General features: G+C 36.4%; 1 protein-coding gene across 1 annotated transcript; it reads right to left on the reverse strand.

The window, feature by feature from the left end:
• Positions 1-335: 335 nt before the first annotated feature.
• On the reverse strand, positions 336-20138 carry prd1 (pruning defect 1). Its single transcript, XM_034978934.2, has 9 exons — positions 17406-20138; positions 16790-16951; positions 14616-14834; positions 13538-13692; positions 12727-12949; positions 11646-11826; positions 10778-10884; positions 9818-9934; positions 336-8846 (listed from the first exon to the last, which is right to left on the reverse strand). The coding sequence occupies exons 1-9, from the start codon at positions 19959-19961 to the stop codon at positions 8742-8744; spliced, it is 3825 nt and encodes a 1274-aa protein (XP_034834825.1). The 5' UTR covers positions 19962-20138; the 3' UTR covers positions 336-8741.
• Positions 20139-21353: the final 1215 nt, after the last annotated feature.

A 21353-nucleotide genomic window follows, 5' to 3' on the forward strand; every position in this document is an offset into this window, starting at 1 on the left:
AAGTAATATTATTTTCGATTTGATTTCGTATTGGATTGCATATGAATATATTGCTAACTCCTATTCCTTGATTGGGTATGATTAATTAATTCCTAAAGGACTTCCGAGACGGCCAAGAAGCTTAATGCGCCCGTCAAGCAGCTTGAGCCAACAAAAGGGGCACTGTTCTTATTTCTCGAACATTGTCCAAACGTTGCATCAAGCAAAAAATATAGAATCGCATCAATCACGAGCAACCGAAGAACGTAAAAATTTGACCAAGCAAAAATCTACGTGCTTGCCATTTAGCCTCTGGGAAGCCCATTTTGTTAAGGGTGTAAACAAAAAATTGTGACTTATGGTTATTCGATTATTTATTTCAATTCTATTTGGAAAAAAATCTCGGAATATACATATACCTACTTAAGTAAGATCTAATTGTATGATACAATGTCTGCATCTATTGCGAAATTATTTGTAAGTATTAAAAACAGATGCTTCTCTACTAATAGTGATACAGAAGATAGATTTTATTGTTCTTATTAATACTTCAGCTCGAATCGGACACATACAAACATATTGTCAGTTAGGGTGGTTTCTCACGGTGCGTGAAAGCACGAACTACACGGCACTTTGTAATTCACAAGCGCGCGTGAACTTTACTTGTTGTTACGTCGTATACAAGCACATTGCGTAAGTGTACCTGTCTTGCCGATCAATCAGTCGCGAGCAAGCGCTTGCAAACACACCCATTTACTTATACGGTATACCGATAGGACTTAAACACAAGCATGTCCCACCCATTCGTGAAATGCAAGAACTTTACGCGAAAGCATGCATTTTAGATGACTCAGGCGACCAATTTGAACTATACACACGACAGCGAATGACCACGAATCAGTAGAAATAAGGAGATAGTGAGGTTCGTGAAATCATGTACCATTAGAAAACACCATTATGAAACTATAATACAACAGCAGTACAAGAATAAACAAATCATTGCCAACAAATAGTATTTCAATAAACGTATATAATTTTAACTAGCCATAATAGTAACATATTCAGTAAAGTTGAGGATAAAAGTATTTCAAGATTTCTAATGTTCATAAAATGGCCGAACATAAAGTAGCGAGCAATTACCTACTTTAACTTATTTAGTAGAATTTTAGATGCAGAAAAAAGAATATGCATTCGTTTTCTGTCAAATAGTCAAGATGAATTATAGGGATTAGGGTAGGTTCTAACTGTAAAGTAGATATAGTCCGTAAAAAATGACTCCTCACGTGCCATTTAAACTCTACGGGTCAACTGTCACGTCAAAAGTACGGTTAACCTTTAAAATAAGGACTAAAATCGTACTTTTGACATGAAGTTTGACACAAAAAGTTAAAATAGCGCGTGAGGAGTTAAATTTTACGGGTTCAAAATTCAATTCAAAAGAAAACTAGAAATATTTTCATCTCAAACCATACAACAATTTTTGGTGAACAAATCACAATAACTTTCAAGCAATCAAAGGCTACAAAAAACAATGACTAACAATGAAAGCTCAAAAAGTCGACACATCGATATAAGCGGGACAACAAATAATAATTCATAATGGTAAAATAACAATCACAGAAGAGTACCTTCACAAAAGCATATTATATACACACACGAAAAACACAACATTTCATAAAAGTATAATAAACTGTTTTGTATGATAAAAATTTTAGCTTGCATCTAGCGAAAATATGTGTCTAATCAAAAAATTAAAAAAAAAAACTTAATATTCAACGATTAAAATCCTGACAAAAGTTCTATAAATCTTTCTTGATATTGCTTTTATAGAATAATAAAAAAACATATCGGCAGTTTAAGATTGAGATCTATAGAGCGCACTTTGACTTTGCTCAGACTTAAGACACTGTTAAAACGAGTCAGGGTTAAATCTGTCTCATTTTAACTTGAGTCTGAGTAAAGTCAAAGTACGCTCTATAGATATTGACTCTACGACTCGATAGAACACGACTTTTTCAAGTGCATTTGAAAGTGATGGACTGCGAACGCGTCAAGAGACTTTCATACATTTAGGGCCGGTTGTTTCAACAAACTTTGACGGACACGTAACCTTTAAATATGGCGCTAACGAACGTAAGTAAAGAAAAAGCGTTGATTCAGCATCTATTAGCGCTAACGTTCGTTAAAAAGTTACGTTTACGTTAACCGGTGCTGGCGCCATTGGTGATCGTCAAATCAGTTCGTAACTTCATACTTCTAACAAACGGAATATTTTATTTACAAATTATAATGGAATCAATTTAATTCAAAGCTTTTAATGGTAGTTTTTTTGAAGATGAAAGAGAATTTGTAAGAAAGAAAAAGTGTTTAAAATTCGAAGTAGCAATATATACCTATGCAATAGCAATATAGCAATGCAGTAGCAATATATAACTATGTATATAATTTAATATACTTAAAATGAAATAAAAAAAGGATACGGAGAAGTAAGTTAATTTTTAGAGTTAGTTTCGCAACCAAAATAACAATTACGAACAGTTTTTTGTACAATGGAGCAACGCACTTAAATTAACAGATGTTAAAGTTCGTCTACAGTCTGTTAAATTTTAACGAATGTATCTTACGAAGACCAATGGTTTGAAACAACCGGCCCTTACTCGTACAAAACCCTTTTGTAGGCTTTGACGCGATTCGAATGTGTGAAGTAATTTCGTTATAATATTTACAAGGTCAAGTAATTTAAATAAGTTGCCATATATTGTGTATACGGTCAGTTTTCTTTTTATTCCATTCAAGTGAGCCCTTGACTGCGATCTCACTTGGAAGACCAATAAAATATTTAAGTATACCAAGAGTAATACATCATTAAATTAATCTGTTAGATACCACTAAAATTTTAACTATACCTTTACATAATAAGTCATCAAAATAAAATTATCTAGATAGGTATATTGATTAAAATTAAGTAAGATTATACAGCGCATTAAATTGAATAAATTGTAAAAATAAAAAATATAAGTACCTAAATAAAATTCATCAATTATTATGAACGATAACACTGAGATATTGCGATTTGCTTAAATAAAAGTTTACGAAACTTACACATCAGTGCCTCAAAAGTGTAACACTGGTTATACAATTTTACGGATATACATAAATTATATTATACAAAAACTGTCCAGCAGAGTACATAATATACATAAAAACAAGCTTTAATTTATTTAAAAAAACAATGACATGCAAAATTCCTACATAATAACATTAAAGATAAGGCTTAGATTACACTGTTTTGTAAAGAACGACTTGTTTAAAAAAATGTGCATTAGTCTGCAAGAGCATTTAGCAAATAAATCTGATGAAGCAAAAGACCTGGCGTTGCAGCTAATCTTGATAGACTAAACACTTCTATGTTTACTACACTCGTAGGTGAAGTCTAAACGACACAGGTAAAAATCACATAGGTATATGGAAATATGGAGATTGCAGTTTATACTCTATCATCTAAATTTAAAAAAAAGTATCGAAACGACAGTGTAACCTAAGCCTTACCACGATAGTGTTAAGCTTCCGAGGCACACTCGATCCTAAACCTACGGTTTATAATACATTAATATCACAATACGGCCTACAGCGGCCCATTATACATACACATACAATGATATCATACATTGATATTAGGTAACAGTGTAGAAAGCATGTAAGACAACCATTACTTCATATTATTTCATCTAAATATACTATAGACTAAAGAAAAAGATAGATGGCAAAGCGAAGCTGGTATGGAGAACACGATTTTAACAAAATAAGCTGTTGATCATGAAGCAATGTCGCTTTTATTACACTAAGGTTGATATCTATAGAGCGTACACTGACTTTGCTCTGACTTTAGTAAACATACATAATCTGTCTCGTTTTAACTTTGCCTTAAGTCTGAGCAAAGTCTAAACACGCTCTATAGATCTTCCGAAAAAACGCGTCGCAACGAGTGGTGCCCCATTATGAAGAAAACATAAAAAGTTAAACACTATTTAGGACTTTGCTCAACTCATATACCTACTTCTGATTATAATATTATGTTTGATTTCCAAAGACAACTTAGTTACCCAGTGGGGTCTCACACGAGAACACGTTTATATACAAATGCTCCGTCTATCTTTTTCTCTTGGTCGGTACTAAATGTAGATATTCGGAAATTCTAACATATTATAAAAACATTCGAGTAATCTCCGTTCCCCAAAAATTAATTAATTTAAATCGGATTTAAATCCATTTGTCTAATAATTAAAAAAAAAACCGAAACCATTGAAATTAGCTTTAAATCTTAAAGCTAAATAAGGTTCGTGCAAAAAAATCGCCTTTTCACGTACAAAAACTATCAAGCGTCAGCCTTCGCAGTCACACATCACGTAAAACGGTTTTATTCTGTAGAAACTTGCGAATGAACTTCGTGTTCCCAAACAAAATATTATTATCCATAAGGCGGATCGAATATAGAGAACTTGTTCAAACGTTGGAGCCAAGTTTCAGAATAACCCAAAATCTTTCGACCATGTATGTATTGAATCCACAGGTTTAAAGATAGACACCTATTCAGGTGTAACGACCAAATTGATCAATCTACATGTATTTATCAATAAGCATCAATAAGTTACTTATAAAGCGTAAAATTTAACGCCTCACGCGCCATTTTAACTTTATGTTGTGTCAAATTTCATGTCAAAAGTACGATTTTAGTCCTTCTTTAAAGGTGAAAGATATAGGTAGACTTGTTATTTTAGTTTGTGCACTAGCACACAGAGCTTGAGCACAACAGAGTTAGCCACACTGTTACTACCCAAAGTAGTAGCTTGGCCAGAGACCTAATTAGGAATTATTTTCAGGGAGATTGGAGAGGTAGGCTGGATGCTTAATTGGTTTGAGCATTTCATATAGCTGCCATAGAGCCTGAACTTCTTTGGATAAGAGTATTTATTATAGGTATACCGTTTCACTGAAACGCTTCGTAAGGTAGGCCTCATTCAAGGTACCTGTAGGTATTGTTGAGATGTATTTTTTATTGAATAAAATTTAGATTGAGTATCATAAAGATTACTTTAGACTTTAGTCTTTAACTATAGATACACCACCTACCCTACACACCTGTGTTTCAATACGTACGTGCGGTCTTTAATACTCATTCGTCATCATTTTACTATTTGACGTTGATATCTCTCCTCGCTATAAACGTTTTCAATAAGAGCATTAAAAATAAATTAAATTTTCTTCAGTAAAGCATAATATTTACTTCAGTCAAAAATTCATAAGCATACACTTAATTTCTTTATTTGCTCCTAAGCATCTATACCTGTATTCGAGAAGAATTATCAACGCCAAGTATCTGGGTTACAACTTACCGTTAAATATTTATAAATACTAAACCGTAAATGTATTCATATCATAATATTCGAATTTTAACATATTATGAGACTTAGGCTGGGATCTATAGAGCGTACTTTGACTTTGCTCGGGCTTAAGTTGCAGTTAAAACGAGACAGATATATGCGATATACCTAACGCTGTCTCCTTCAAACAGTGCCTTTAGTCTGAGCAAAGTCAAAGTACACTCTATACATTCTACAACCTTACAGCATCTTCACATTTTCCAATCTGGGCCCAAAGAGCCTTTATTCTAGAGTAGTAATTGAATAGTAGTTATTATAGTTCAGACGTACGCCAATAACGCAAAATGCCAAAATTAAAAATGTGGCGTTTTGCGATAATGAAATATTAGATGACAAAGAATTATTGAGTATTGAGACAACGCCATAATTGGAATGTTTGGATTTCCAAACATTTGAATTTTGGCATTGGTATTTACCAAACACAAAATTTCGTAGTTAAAACAAGGTGTTTTTAAAACTTAAATTTTAACAGCCTCTTATATTTTAAAAGTATCTTAAATTTTAAGAAACCCTTATTGTATTATTTTATAAGTTAGTTTATTTAGTTTATTTTTGTTTATATTTTGTATTTTTTTAACGATTTGACATTTGGATTTGGCGATACGCGATTCGGCATTTCGCATGGCATTATACTGCATTCTGCGTACAGTTTAACATCTTTTGGCATTTTGTGTTTTTGGCGTTGTGCGTTTAAACGGTAATTCAATAATTCATCATTCAAGTTATACACAATTTGGAGTGAATCTCTGAATGTCATAGCCAACAAGGACAGGCCCTGCGATTTGGTCAATGTGAATCAACGTATTTTGGCATTAAATATAAACGACATAATTGTAGAGACAAGTCGAAAGAGATCAATATCCGAAACGAAAAGTAATTTTATTTTTTATGACCTACTAATAAATACGATATTATTATGTTATTCAACACCAATATCTTATAAGTACATAAATGCATTTTTCGTATTCATATACATAGTTATATATTAATTTTAGATAGCAGCATGATAGCAGAGTTACCACATAGTTATAGTTATATATAACTTTATATGCAGTAAGATTTACCTATATGGACATGAAACTTCAAATATGAAAAACGGGGTTTATATGAGATATTGATGAACAAAATAGGAGAGATGCCATTTATAGAAAAGAACAAAGAAACCATATACAGAAAGTTCAAAAAAATATGTTTGCTGTAGGTCCTAAGAATGCATAACAAATATATTTAGTGCTCTAAATATATTTTTTGTGCATTCTTAGGACCGGTAAGCCCTCAATGTGAACTCAGTAAGTCCTCAAAGAAACTATGTTTAGTGTTAAGTGTAGAAGTACAGAGTACTTAGACTGCACTAAAAGAATATTTTGTGCGTTCGATAGTGTTCTTAAACGCCATTTTGAAAATATCATAGCCTCTCGAGTCCGAGTCCTGCACCAAACTTAGTTTTTACTAGCAAAACTTTCGCACGTAGGTATATCATCTGTTCGGGATATTAGAAGAATTTACAAACGAAACTGAGAAAGTGGGTCAAAAGGTTATATAAGCTCCAAAATATTCCTGTAGGTATAATATTCAGCTTTGTTCCTACTTTACTGGATAGTTTACTCATGAATCATCATCATTATCTTATTAGATACATTATTATAGCTAATTCTGCTCTGCCCAATTTCTAAACTAAATTGCCAAGTCTAAATCTTTAATCTAGTGCTATCCTTTTCCGCATGGAACATTATGAGGGATAGCAATACCCTTATACATATCATTTTAGTTTCGTATTGTTTACAACAGAATTAGTCACAATATCTTGTATTGCGTAACCTAAGTCTACGAAATATTAAGGCCTATCTACATATAGCAAGACGTAAGTACGTCGCTAAGTATTCGCTACGATTCCATGACGATATTTCATTGGAAATCAAACTTTTAACAACTAGGTAAAGAAATTGTGCTTACAAATCCCTTTTTTTACTTTGCTCTCTCTCTTTCTCTTTGTTTGATGGTTATATTATGTCTCATTTTAATATTCTAATAAAAATAAAGGTCAATGCACATTAAGCGTTAGCATGCGATAGTCACATAAATGTAACGAGGATTTGCCTTTCGATACCGTACTGCAACGCGAAGTATGCCTTGGCCCTTAATTGATCATTTTGATAAAGCGTTGAATTTTGTTGCTAGCTACATACAATGCTATATTTTAAAAAGAATATAACATTATAACCATTTAAGCATTTAAGCGTTTTTGTATTATAGTAGTAGAAGGATAGGTATTTTGCTTGCCTATTGTATGTTTTTTTGATATCTATGTGATAGTATATTTTCTAGTACAAATTAATTTCGATAAGGATCATAATTATTTAACACACTATTAATTTTACTAATAGAAAATAATTCGATTACAGTGATTATAATAAAAATTAATTATTTTCACGTAGCGTGTATAAATAATTTGTGACATATAAGCATGAGTATTACTTACTTGAAACTTCAGGTATATGGTTATTTTTACTTAACAAAATAATCATTCAATTAATAATATAATTATTAAATAATATCAATTTCATTAATTAATCATATTTTAGATCATATTGATATATTATCAGCAAGCGTATTTCATAGGATAATAACAAGCTGCCAAAATTGCAAATTACATAATATCACTGGATAAATTTTAACATAGTCTGTCTCATAATTAACAAAATATTAGAACCTACTTGTAGACTATATTGAAGCTAGGTATAAGTCCCGCAAATTGCTTTTGCACTGGTACCATGTCTCATTAACATCGAAGTTCGACGAACAGCCGTTACAAACGACTGTGCACACCCATTTGTCACGGCTGTCAATAGGGCCATCTTTAACCTATTGGGGGCCCTGGGCACATTAGAATAATTGGGCCTCTATGACCATGACAGAGTAGTGGGTCGGGGGCATCGATGGTCGGGGGGTAAACAAGAAGGATCGAATATAAGTCAGTCTTGACTATAGTTAACTATCTCTATGGTCCTCTGTTTGAGTGGGCCTTTTTCACCTTTGATTTAATCGAAATAAATATGTTTTTCAGTAATAAAATATCGGTCGGTCGGTTATAGTTTGGTGATCTGGCAGGGACTAGTGGGCCCCAATCTATCGTGGGCCCTGAGCACGTACCCAGAGTGCCTAGTAAGAAAGATGGGCCTGGCTGTCAACCGCGGCTAATGGACCCGTTCGATAGTTTGTTTCCGCCTTTAGGCTATGAGTAGGTCTTCATCTAAAGAGTAAATCTATTATTTACGAGACAGACTACGTTTAAAACGAGCAGTTTTAAGTATAGTACAGTGTTTATTGTTGCGGTAACATGTGAGACCAGGCAGACTCGTATTTGGAGTGGGCGGCGCTGCACGCAGACTTCGATGCTTCCACCACGCTTAGCGGGAAAGGCTCGTGCTATGAGCAAAAACAAAGTTTTTTATTCAAGTTCACTTTCATTATGTATCCCGAGCATATATTGAAATTAATATTGAAAATATTAATATATAAAAATATAATTATAATTATTTGCCTGTATCTTATAATTTTTTTATACTTAGGGCCTGTTTCACAACCTCCAGATAAGCTGTATCTAACGAATAAATTTGACGTTATGACAGTTTTTGTATTGAAAATCCGTCAAAGTGTCATATTTATCCGATAGATAAAGTATATCTGGCGATTGTGAAACAGACCCTTAGTAATCTCAACTGTCTACTAAATTTGTACGCCGACATGGCTAATGTGCTGGACTATGATTCTTAGATTTAACACCTTATGTATACACATTATGCAAATAAAGAATTGTATTGTAAACAAGCTGTGATAGACTAGTATTTAGGACGTCCGTCTTCTAATCGGAGGTCAGGGGTTCGATCCCGGGCACGCACCTCTAACTTTTCGGTGTAATGAGCGTTTAAGTAATTAAATATCACTTGCTTTAACGGTGAAGGAAAACATCGTGAGGAAACCTGCATGCCTGAGAGTTCTCCATAATGTTCTCAAAAGGGTGTGAAGTCTACCAATCCGCACATGGCCAGCATGGTAGACTATGGCCAAAGCCCTTCTCACCCTGAGAGGAGACACGTGCTCTGTAGTGAGCCGGCGATGGGTTGATCATGATGATGATGATGTATTGTAAAGTAATCTAAATATCTAAATATATAAAAGGAAAAGGTGACTGACTGATCTATCAACGCACAGCTCAAACTACTGGACCGATCGGGCTGAAATTTGGCATGCAGATAGCTATTATGACGTAGGCTTCCGCTAAGAAAGGATTTTTGAAAAATCAACTCCTAAGGGGGTGAAATAGGGTTTTGAAATTTTGTAGTCCACGCGGACGAAGTCGCAAGCATAAGCTAGTCGGGTAATAAAATAGTACTCACAGTGAGATGCGCATACGCCTGTTCGAGCGCGGCGATGAGCCTCTCGAGCTCCGAACTACTGGACAACACTAGCGCCAGCCCCGCGCCGCGCTCGCGCGCCTCGCACACGCTCCACTCCTGTTCACACACACACATTAATACTGAAATCTATAGAGCGCACTTTGACTTTGCTCAGACTTAAGATTGAGTTAAAATGGGACAGAATTATGTGAGAGATATAGCTCTGTCTCGTTTTAACTCTCTTAAGTCTAAGCAAAGTCAGAGTGCGCTCTATAGATCTCACCCTTAGTGCCCATTGTCCGAGTTTCTTGCTGGTTCTTCTCGGTAGGAAAGGCATTCCGAACCAGTGGTAGATGCATTTGACGATTCAAAGGTGCTTGTAAAAGATTAATTGAATAAAAAATATTTTATTTATTTATTTTATTTTATTGGCCCACACAGCGGGATGGCTAATCACTATCCATATTATAAATGCGAAAGTGTGTTTGTTTGTTGGTTTATTGATTTGTTAATTTGTTCTTCAATCACGTTTCAACGAATCAACGTGATTTTTGCATGGGTATAGTTAAAGACCTAGATACTGGAGAGTGACATTAGGTTACTTTTTATCTTGGAAAATCAGAGTTCCCATCCCATTCTTAACCATCTGTCCACAAAAAATAAATCAAGTTTAACTAATCAGTACCCTTATTATAAATGGTAAAGTGTGTTTGTTTGTTGGTTTGTCCTTCAATCACGTCGCATCGGTGCAATGGATTGACGTGATTTTTTGCATGGGTATAGTTCAAGACCTGGATAGTGACATATACTACTTTTTATCCCGGAAAATCAAAGGGTTCCCACGGGATTTTTAAAACCTAAATCCACGCGTACGAAGTCGCGGGCATCAGCTAGTAGGAAATATTTGTCCTGCGTGGACAAAACTCTCTCCTCTGCGCAGGCCCTTATTTAAATACTAACCAAACAACACCAATTTTCATCAGTGTCAGGAATCTTGAAGGCTGTCAAATTCTTGATGGATCCACACGCCAATATTTCAATGTCCGTCCTCATCTCTTCAATGTATTCTGAAATTGATAAAATAAATAAATATCTTAAATATTAATTATCTCCTTACTTCTTACAAAACGTCAAAAATATAGATGTTATAAGTCGCGCAAATTGCTAATGCGCGTGGCCGCCATTTTAGTGACGTCACCACTAGACTGAAGTTACGAGCTGATGGTATGTATATTTTTATTTCGGCTGACATCAAAATGACGTCATTTCGATGTTAATGAAACATGGTTCCAGCGCAATAGCAATTTGCGGGACTTATATAACCAAATTGTCTCCTTCCGTTTGAAGTACTGGTCTGAGAGTTAGAGCTAGCGCTCACCACGATGCGGTGCGTTTTAAAATCCGTAAATTTGAATTTAAATGTATCAAAATCCGGTGCGGAATTGATTCCGCAGTGTGCACGCGTCCATATAGTTCTACAGTTCACAGATTTTGCGGGAAAAAACGTACGAAAATTTACCACGGTGCGCGCTAGCTCTTACATGAATAACATTTTTTTTATCGAATGCCCTGAGACTACAATCTGTAACACCCTTTCGGACGGTTTACATCACCATAGTCAACATCCCGAATTCTCCCGAAGTCTACGGTTCGAGCTGATGGAATATTTTTACTAAAATATTCGTCAAATGACGTCATTACGATGTTAATGAGACATGGTTCCAGCGCGATAGCAATTTGCGGGACTTATATCAAAACCAAACATTTATGATAAGTGATGCTACACTTCAAAATTTTATTTTCCTTAAAAGTTAAAACTTTAGTCTACCTTTAAGCAAGGCATCAGAGCCTCTATCCTTGAGATATGCAGCGGCGCCCGCGACAAAGGCCAAGTCCAGCGTGTCTCGCAAACTGATCACTTCGTATGGCGTCACCAGAACAGTACATGCCGGTGGAGGCCCTCTGGTACGGAGGTCTGTCTTCTTTGCACCATCCTTCTCTTCTAAAGCCTGAAAAAGAGGTAAATAGTGTAAGCTGTGATAGCTTAGTGGTTAGGACATCCGCCTCCTGATCGGAGGACGGGGTTTCGATCCCGGGAACGCACCTCTAAATTTCGGAGTTATGTGCGTTTTAAGTAATTAAATATCACTTGCTTTAACGGCGAAGAAAATCATCGTGAGGAAACCTGCTTGCCTAAAAGTTCTCCATAATGTTCTCAAAGGTGTGTGAAGTCTGAAAATCCGCACTTGGCCAGCATGAGCCGGCCGATGGGTTGATCAGGATGATGATGAGTTTGGGTGATTGTTTTATTTCAGCTTGGTGTCTAGCAAGTTTACCATTATACCACAGAAGAAATCATGAACGTTAGCACTTAGCATCCTTATGTGGACGACATCTAATTCTGAAATGGCACACACTAAGCTAAGTGGGCCCACTAGGTGGACAGACGACATCAAACGAGTTGCAGGGAGCCGTTCCGTTGGACTCGGGCGGCGCAAGACCACGGCGTGTGGAAGGCCCTACAAGAGACCTCTATCAAGCAGTGGACTTCTATCGGTTGATAATGAAGATGCAGCGGGCTATGTTCGGTATCTCTCTGAGATCTCTCCCCCCCCCCCCCACACTTGTCGTTTGTCGGGCCCGGATTTAAATCGGATGCTCCAGTGGCTGAATTGGCAGAACATTTTACATGAAAGCTATTCACACTTGTCGGAAACCGATTTTGTATCAAAATATACCGCCACTGGAACATCAAACGACAAGTGGGCACAAAAATAAGAACTTGTAATTTCATGGTTTTTTTAAAAATTCAAGTAATGAACATTTGTATTACCAGAGGGACCACCAATGCGTTGTTTGTTTTGCTAATATTTTGAGCAAAAAAATAGTTGAATATTTATTAATCTTACCTGGGCAGCGTGTAGAAGTAAAGACTGTAACCAGGACGAAGCCGTGGGATCATCAGGCGCTGCCAGCAGCAGTCTGCTAGAGTCGCTTAAAGCTATCTCGAAGCAATGCGGTCTTCTAGAAGCGTCCACGTGTCTTCTGACACCGACTACTGATCGTAGGGAGATGTTGTTGGGTAGAGGGGTGCCGTCGGGTGTATGTGGACCCCAGTGGAGGATCCCAGCTCTGGAATAAAGGAAGACGAATCATATAAGAGTAACTGCCAAGTTTCTTGCCAGCTTTTATCAGTAGTCACTACTAGAAACATGACATAGATCAGTACCTCAGTACCCTTATTATAAATGCGAAAGTGTGTTTGTTTGTTGGTTTATTGGTTTGTCCTTCAATCACGTCGCAATGGTGCTACGGATTTACGTGATTTTTTGCATGGGTATAGATAAAGACCTGGAGAGTGACATAGGATACTTTTTATCCCGGTAAATCAAATAGTTCCCACGGGATTGTTAACACCCTAATTCCAATCGGATGAAGTCGCGAGCATCAGCTAGTAAGTGGTATAAATTGTCATACATTTCGAATTACTCAAATTAAAATAACTGTATTTTACATAGGACAACTGTATTTTACATAGGACAACTGTATTATGATTTGCTTTTCCTTTAAATTCATTATAACGTAGACAGCGCTTAAGAAAGGATTTTTAAAATTAAACACCTAAGGGGGTAAAATAGGGGTTCGAAATTTGTGTAGTCCGCGCGGACGAAGTCGCGGGCATAAGCTAGTAGAATATAATTTTTTGATACATGAATTTACCTGAGCAAGAAATAGCAAGGTTCAAAGCGTTTGCTCTTCTCAGTCTTGCACATCAGGTAACCCTCAAGAGGCGGGGCGAAGGCTCCAGGCGCTTCAATGAGTCTGTCTTCAGCGTCGCCTGAACACGCTCGACCATAGAACAGTATTGGCGGTACCTGTTGAACCAATAAGTTGCATTATACATACGAGTGTTTCTTTTCAGCCATTCTTAAGGCCCAAGACACGGGTCTGCCCGCGAAATTCAAATTTAATTTGGTTTTTCACAATTTGTAAACTAATGCGACAAAGTAGACTTATGGCATTTAAATTTCGCCGCTTGCAGTATCATCTTCACAGGTTTATTTAAAAATATTTACTTGAAAGTGTCCAGTTTAAGAAATTAGTCAAAATATTGACTAATTGGTGAGGAGCTCACGTCAAACTCATTATTTTGACTAATTTCTTTAACTGGACACTTTCAAGTTAAGATTTTTATATAAGCCTGTGACGATGATACTGTTGTCTACTAGGAGCTCAATTTGAATGCCATAAGTCTACTTTGTCGTATTAGTTTATAAATTGCGAAAAACCAAATTAAATTTGAATTTCGCGGGCAGACCGTGGTTTCCCCCTTAAGAAGAACATATTTAGATTGTAAACACGATTCATATGGTTTATAAATAGGTTATGGCTAAATTTCTTGTATCCAATATGATATGGCTAATTTTGTTGTACACAATACTCAACAATTCTATACTTACACTAAACTAAATTACCAAGGCTAAGTCTTGTACTATACTTTTCTACAGGGAGCATTAAGAAAGGGAACACAGTATATTTAGGGTGAGATCTATAGAGTGCACTTTGACTTTACTTACTTGCTAGGAGTAGGTACGACAATTGTGCAACGGGTGGGGTTTGAACCGGCGACCTTTCAGATTTCAGTCCGCTCCTTTAACCGTTGAGCTATTGAGGCTCTTAAGATCTTAGATCTTTAGGTACAACTTTATCTTCTCGTCTGGTTAGCGTCCATGACCTCAGTCTGACTACAAGGGTTGGCTTACTAGTCTTAAAATGAAACTGTGATCTATCAACGTACCCTTTTCTCGTGCCTCTGCCTGGTCACCGCAGAAGCAAGATGTCGGCAATTTAGAGGCAACATTGCCGGAGGACGTTGGATCCGAAGCGGCGATATTCTTGCGCTCCACTCTAGAGAGGATGCTAATCTTGCACCGAGGGTAGACTCGCCGGTTACGACGGAGCAAGCAATATTGCCGGCTATGTCTATCACTTGGATGTATTGTGCTTCTGGACCGACCTAGTAAGAATTTAATTTATTTGATAAGATGAATAATAGTTTTTTAATAGGTGATAACGATGAGTGCCTTTAAAAGACGAGTAGATACCAGATAGAGGAAAAGATAGGTATATTCTACCGCCAAAGCCAAATCACTTTGCTTTGTAAATAGGGTAGACTGATAGACTCCTACCCTATTTACTTAGCGATTTAGCTCTCTACGCAGTAGAGAATAGCCCTGGACTGTAGTCTCACCTGGTGGTAAGATGGAAGGGGCATGGCAGTAAACTTATGCGTTTTGACGAAATTGGGTGCACAGATTACAGAGCTTACATCCCGGAGACACACATTATAGGCTACTTTTTAGGTCAGAAAATAAAACAGATCCCACGGGATTTTAAAAAAACAGAAATCGACGCGAACAAAGTCACGGGCACATGCAGCATGTAAGTCGAATATAAGTCCCGCAAATTGCTTTTGCGCTAGAACCATGTCTCATTAACATCGAAATGAAGCCATTTTGACGTTAGCCGAAATAAGAATATACCATCAGCTCGATATTTCAGTCTAGTGCTGACGCCACTAAAATGGCAGCCACGCGCTTTAGCAATTTGCGGGACTTATACATTTAACGTAAATAAAACACGCGAATGTTTGGGTGTAATGTCGAGACCTACTTGTCTTGTTGTTTTACTTATAACTTGGGGGAAGCGTGTGAGTCACCATAAAAGAGTACGATTTAATCTACACGCAAACTTTTTGATGCGTAATTCATGTCGCCTACCATAGGTGTTGTGGCAAATACAAAAGATACTATAGCTTGCATTAGGTTTTTTGTTTTCAGCAAACCCCCTGATATTAATATTTCAGGGCCCTTGAGTGTCGGTAAATTTAATATTAAATTTTCTTTAACCTTTGAAACTTTATTTATTTATTACTAGATTATTACTAGACGATGCCCGCGACTTCATCCGCGTGGATTCAGGTTTTTAGTAAAGGTTTTTAGTTGCCTATGTCAATTTACAGGACGCCTCTGTGCCAAATTTCATGTAAATCGATGAAATGGATAGATCTTTAAGAATCCCGTGAGAATTTTTTAGACTTTCCGGGATAGACTGTTAGGGCCTATGTTCATCCCCAATAGCTCCATCCCAAATTTCATCAAAATCGGTTAAACTGTTGGGCTGTGAAAGGCTAGCAGACAGACAGATAGACCCACTTTCGCATTTATAATATTAGTATGGGTAAGGATTAGTATGGAAGTATGGATAGTTTGGATTTTATAAGATAGTATATTTAAATTTATTTATCATTGCAATTAATTTGTTATTGCAACAATAAGATACCATTATAATACGTATTATAAACCTTATTATATGAGTAATAAATAGGGTATTGACTGGCCACTTCAAGTTTATCACATTTATTATTATTTTAACCTGTCTGTGACCCAAGAGCACCTATCATACCTAATCATACACATTTTATGCATCACTACCATATTATAAATGCGAAAGTGTGTTTGTTTGTTGGTTTGTCCTTCAATCTCGTGCAACGGAGTAACGAATCGACGTGATTTTTTGATGGGTATAGTTTAAGACCTGAAGAGTGACATAGGCTACTTTTTATCCCAGAAAATCAAAAAATTCTTACAGGATTTTTAAAAACTTAAATCCACTCGTACAAAATCACGGGCATCAGCTAGTAAGAAATAGTTTCTATTGAACACTAGCTGCCCCGGCGAACTTCATACCGCCTAACATATTCGATTCCTTAATAATTTTTTTTTTTAATTCTTCTGTCTGTAAGAACCATCCTCGTACTTCAAGGAATATTATAAAAAAAGAATTAGCGAAATCGGTTCAGCTGTTGTCGATATTTGCGATCAGCAACACATTCAGCGATACATTTTTATATATAGAGATAGAATACGGAGATATAAGCATATTAAGTTGTTTTCCAAAAATGTTACTTACCACTATGGCATCTAATTCATTATGCGGTAGTCTGCATAATATGTCATATTCTGTACCGCCAGGCCTCACGCTTGCTACGTAAAGTGCGTAGTCTGTGATGAAAACCAGCAGAGGGGTCCACGAGCCGTCTTCCATGTTGTATGGGGACTGGACCTTCATCATCTGCAACCAAAATTTTACGTCAATATAATTGATTTGGGTAAATATTTGTCTTATAATACCAACGCTTTCGCACACGGCAGGGAAATGATTAACGCATTTACAATGCGCGCAAAACAGGTCCAATCATTGTCCAAAAACACATTTCAGCAACAACAAACAAGTTTGTTACAGTATCTGATTGTAAATATATAAAAGTTGCCAGCTGTACTTACATGGTTTCGAACCCTAGATGGGTTCAAAACTAGTCGGGCTTACGTCGATTAACCACGTAAGTACAGCCGGGAACTTGTATATAATTATTACAATTGAAATCACTCACGATAGTTTAAATGCTAAATTTTTTGATTGGACTAGGTACTGGTTTTACATTCACAACACACCAAAGTTACAAAAGCGTTAGTCGTTTAGCTACTGCGTGCGAATGTGTCAATGTGCTAAAGGCGTAACTTCTTACCCTATTTAAAGTTTCGTTTGGGTACGAGAATATTTGGAGTCTCAGCTTTTCATTGCATTCTATAGCGACGTTGTCCTCAAAACTGTCGAAGTATGAAGGCTCATCGGCTGTCAGCAATCGGACAGACAGCCTTTTGTTCTCTATGAGTTCTTTGTCAATGAGACGGGACATCCTCGCCGCGGAAATGTGAAACGTTTCCGACACATCTTTGAACGGATACACGATGCTCGGAAACTCTCTCTCCATTCGTATTTTGAATTGAAAGAACTTGTTATTTTTTATTTTAAGTTCCAAGTCCTTTCTTTGGCATACATTTTTAAGATATCTGCTCAGTAGAGCTGATTTGTTAGTCTGTAATTTCTGTAACGAGGGACTGTCGAAAAACTCGTCGTTGAAATCATCCGCGCCTTTCAAGGTTGAGTTATCTGTGTTAGAACAATTATCGCTAATTGGTTGTGGAGTTTCTTCACTTTTCTGCTGCACTGTCGATGCTGACTTGCGACTGTATCTGTTAACGTTCTGTTTCTTGGGTGAGGACAAATGTTTTGATATACCGTTCTTCTGATCTGCTTCATCTTGTACGTTTTTATTGAATTGACGCTTTGGTGTGGATGTCCGACTAGAGTTGTCAACTTCAGACTGTTTCGAACTTAAATCCTGTTTGCTTGACGATGTCATTAGCTCTTTAACTGGTGTTGATTCTGGAATAGGTACAAAAGTTTCCTTCGGTGCTTCAAAAGCTGTTTGGAATGTATCATGGACGTAACTGTAAGATACACCTTTGTGCTCATACACTGTGCTTTCACAGTTAACAACATATTTGCTGAGTGGAGGTAAAACATCTCTGTTTACAAGCTTTTTGTCATTTGGACTCCTCATGTTAAGGGTTAGTTTGTGCCGAGGTGATCCTTCATTCGGTGTTCCGGCCCCTGTGATAGGGTTTAAAGATCCTGATGTTAATTCTTTAGGCTTTTCTGCATCCAACGGTTGGGAACCCAAATTTATTTCCACAAAGTCATCCTCATCATCCATATGAAATCCTGAATCTAAACTTTTTGAAAGCTTCTTATTTTGATTAACATCACAGGGCAATGCTTCAACCACATTATTCAATTCAAAAGTAGTTTCTGCCAAGCCTTTTTCAGGTGCAAAATTAAAGTTGAAGTTCTTATAGAAATTCTTTAACGAGTCTATAAGATTATTCGCATCTAGAAGATTTAAAACTTTATTATTGTTCTTCCTTTCTTCGACAACATTGGTTGTGATGTATCTCTTTTTCTTAAGGACAGATTTGACTGCTATCGGACTCTGTGTTACTTCAAGAGGTTTATTCTTTCGATCATGGGATTGATCAATATCAGCTTCAGAGAAATATGTTTTCCTTATGAATGAAACATGATTATTATTTTCAAATCCATCACAAGAGTATGATTTTTGTGTTTTATCAGTTTTCTTGTGTATGGTTTCAGTTTCATTTGAGTGTGAGGATAGGGATTCACTAGAGGACGACTCGGAATCACAACTGAAATTGGAATCCGAGCTGTTAGAGTCACAGTCATAAAGTTTTCCATTGGGTTTCGGTTCGTTATTGTTATCTCTGTCTTTATTGTCTTCATTACTTTGCCTATAAACTGGACAATACTCAAATATTCCACTTCTATCATGTTTCGAGTCTCCGTAAGTGAGTATATCAGACATTGTTTGCTGGGCCACATCTGCTGCATATTTTGGTGTTTTGTCGCCAGAGGACCATGAAAACCTATCATTAGTAGCATTTTTCTGCCTAAACCTATCACAGTAAGAGCTGTCAGGGCCGTAAGATGTAAAACCTCGCTCTATATGAATATTGTCTGTTCTAGTATTATTTAAAATATCTTCATGAAAGGATACTCTTTTTTTCTGAGAACTAGGTCCACTTTGAGACTTTTTACGACACCTCCTTCTGTACACAATATCTTCTGATAACGATTTCTTGGGTTCCGAGGTCCTTAATGCAGACTTTTTAGTTTCCGCTGTACAAACCTTCTCACTTTCTAAAGCCTTCAACACAACATCTGGTAAGTTTTCATACACAGGTTTTTTGTGCGCTTCAATTAGAAGCTCCGGGACAATATCGTCTGGACCGCCTAAGTTTTGGTTATCAATATCACTACGAGTCATAATACTGCTGTTGGTACTCTTGATCATATCCTGCGAACCTGAGGGAGCTGCATCGTAAATACTATCACAAGTGAGTTCTTCCGCTCCGATGAGACTGTGTGACATGAGAGCCTGGCTAGTTGCCTCGGAAGCTTCACTGTCCAAGCATAAAACACCGGAATCACCAGGCGTATCTGCCAGACTGCTAGTTGTGCTAGATATGAGATGAGAGTTCGTTTGCAGGCATAATTCTGTAGGTTTGCCGGCATTCTCGTCTGTTGTATCCATTTTCGTGTACTGGGATGTATCCTCGCTGCCTTTACACACTGTTGCAAAACCAGTGTCGTCAATTTTATGACGACGTTTGATTTTATCGATCTCTCTGCTCTTTATTTCAGGTGCCTTATCGAACGACATCACAGATTCCGTTGTTCTTGCTTAGGTAGTCGAATATTTTCAGCGCACGGGGCTATTACACTCTTATTTCATTTATCATGTTCACATTTTTAAGAGCTTTTACGAATGATTCACATTTAATTATGGCAAATAACAAGAAACAAGAATAGAGAATAACACAAAGCAGCCATTTGTAACATTTTGATTTTGACATATTTTATTGCGATCCAGTGTTGCCATCAAGTTGGATATAATTGCCGTATTCGATACTACAGATTGCCGTATTTTTAAATAAATTGATTTTTTTAATGATTAAAAAATACTAAGTAAAAAGCACAGATATACCAGATATGCAACATAGAGTAGGATGTATTGATATGCAACTAGCATGGCCCCCTCAATCCCGCTCGCTCAAGCAAAGGTATAACTACTCGTGAAATGTTATTCCATCTATTTTACGCTCGCTTCGGCTATTGTAGCCTAGTATACTGCAACCCACGATTGCAGAATAACTTCAAAAACAAAAAACACAAAACAAATCAATCATTTCTTTAAAATACTTGAGTCAACATAAGCTTTGTTTGTCAAGATCTCACATACAAATACATCTTGACAAACAAAAAAAGTGGCCACGGTGATAACCTTGGACAAATCATAATCATTTTGTCACGTTCACTTAACGTTCTATTATGAGCATGAGCCATAGAGTTATGATACTAGGTATGAGCCGACGTAAGAGGTAATAATCCTTATTACGAAGTAGTACCTACATAAAAATTCTTTGGCATGAGCTTAAATGTATTTAGCTATCTCGCTCTAACAGTAAAAGTCACAATAGGGCTACTTCTAAAGGTATTTATTCTGAGATAAAAAGGAAAATAAATAAGATATTTAACTATAAATTACCAAGTTTTATTTAGCAAAAGATTTATAAAATCAGCACATTTCATTGTAATTTCTTTATGAAAAAAATCATGTTTATGCCAAAGAGGTAGGTTATGCCATTATGCTGTCAACGTTATGTCATTTTTGGCTTGGGGGCACAAATTTCAATGTCAAAAACTGTCAAAAAGAGCACCAAAAGCACTTTAACCGCGTATGAGATAGCGATAACACGACAATTATTACCATTGTTTAGTAGCCAATATTTGTATTAACCGATCAACATTTATTTGTATTAAACGTTTTCTATGTGAAAACAAGTAGTTAAATAGGTAACTCATGAGAAATACAATTACGCCACAAATTCTCAAAGTTTGTTTTGCAACTTCTTGTATGTATTTTTGAAAAAAAAACCAGTTACACGATAAGGGGCAAAAAATAGGTTAGCTGCGTCTCTGTTTATCACAATATTATTCACATTAGTAACTTTATCTGTGCGAATGAGAAAGCAAACGTTCCTGCATCTACCTT

This window comes from Maniola hyperantus, chromosome 19 (genome assembly GCF_902806685.2).
Source record: "Maniola hyperantus chromosome 19, iAphHyp1.2, whole genome shotgun sequence".
Lineage (NCBI taxonomy): Eukaryota > Metazoa > Arthropoda > Insecta > Lepidoptera > Nymphalidae > Maniola > Maniola hyperantus.

Coding starts and splice junctions, on each gene's coding strand:
- prd1 (XM_034978934.2), bottom strand. CDS start 19,961: ATGTCGTTCGATAAGGCACCTGAAATAAAGAGCAGAGAGATCGATAAA. Junction 16,952..17,405: donor CAAACGAAACTTTAAATAGG/GTAAGAAGTTAC, acceptor TTTTGGTTGCAG/ATGATGAAGGTCCAGTCCCC. Junction 13,693..14,615: donor GGCAGAGGCACGAGAAAAGG/GTACGTTGATAG, acceptor TTGGTTCAACAG/GTACCGCCAATACTGTTCTA.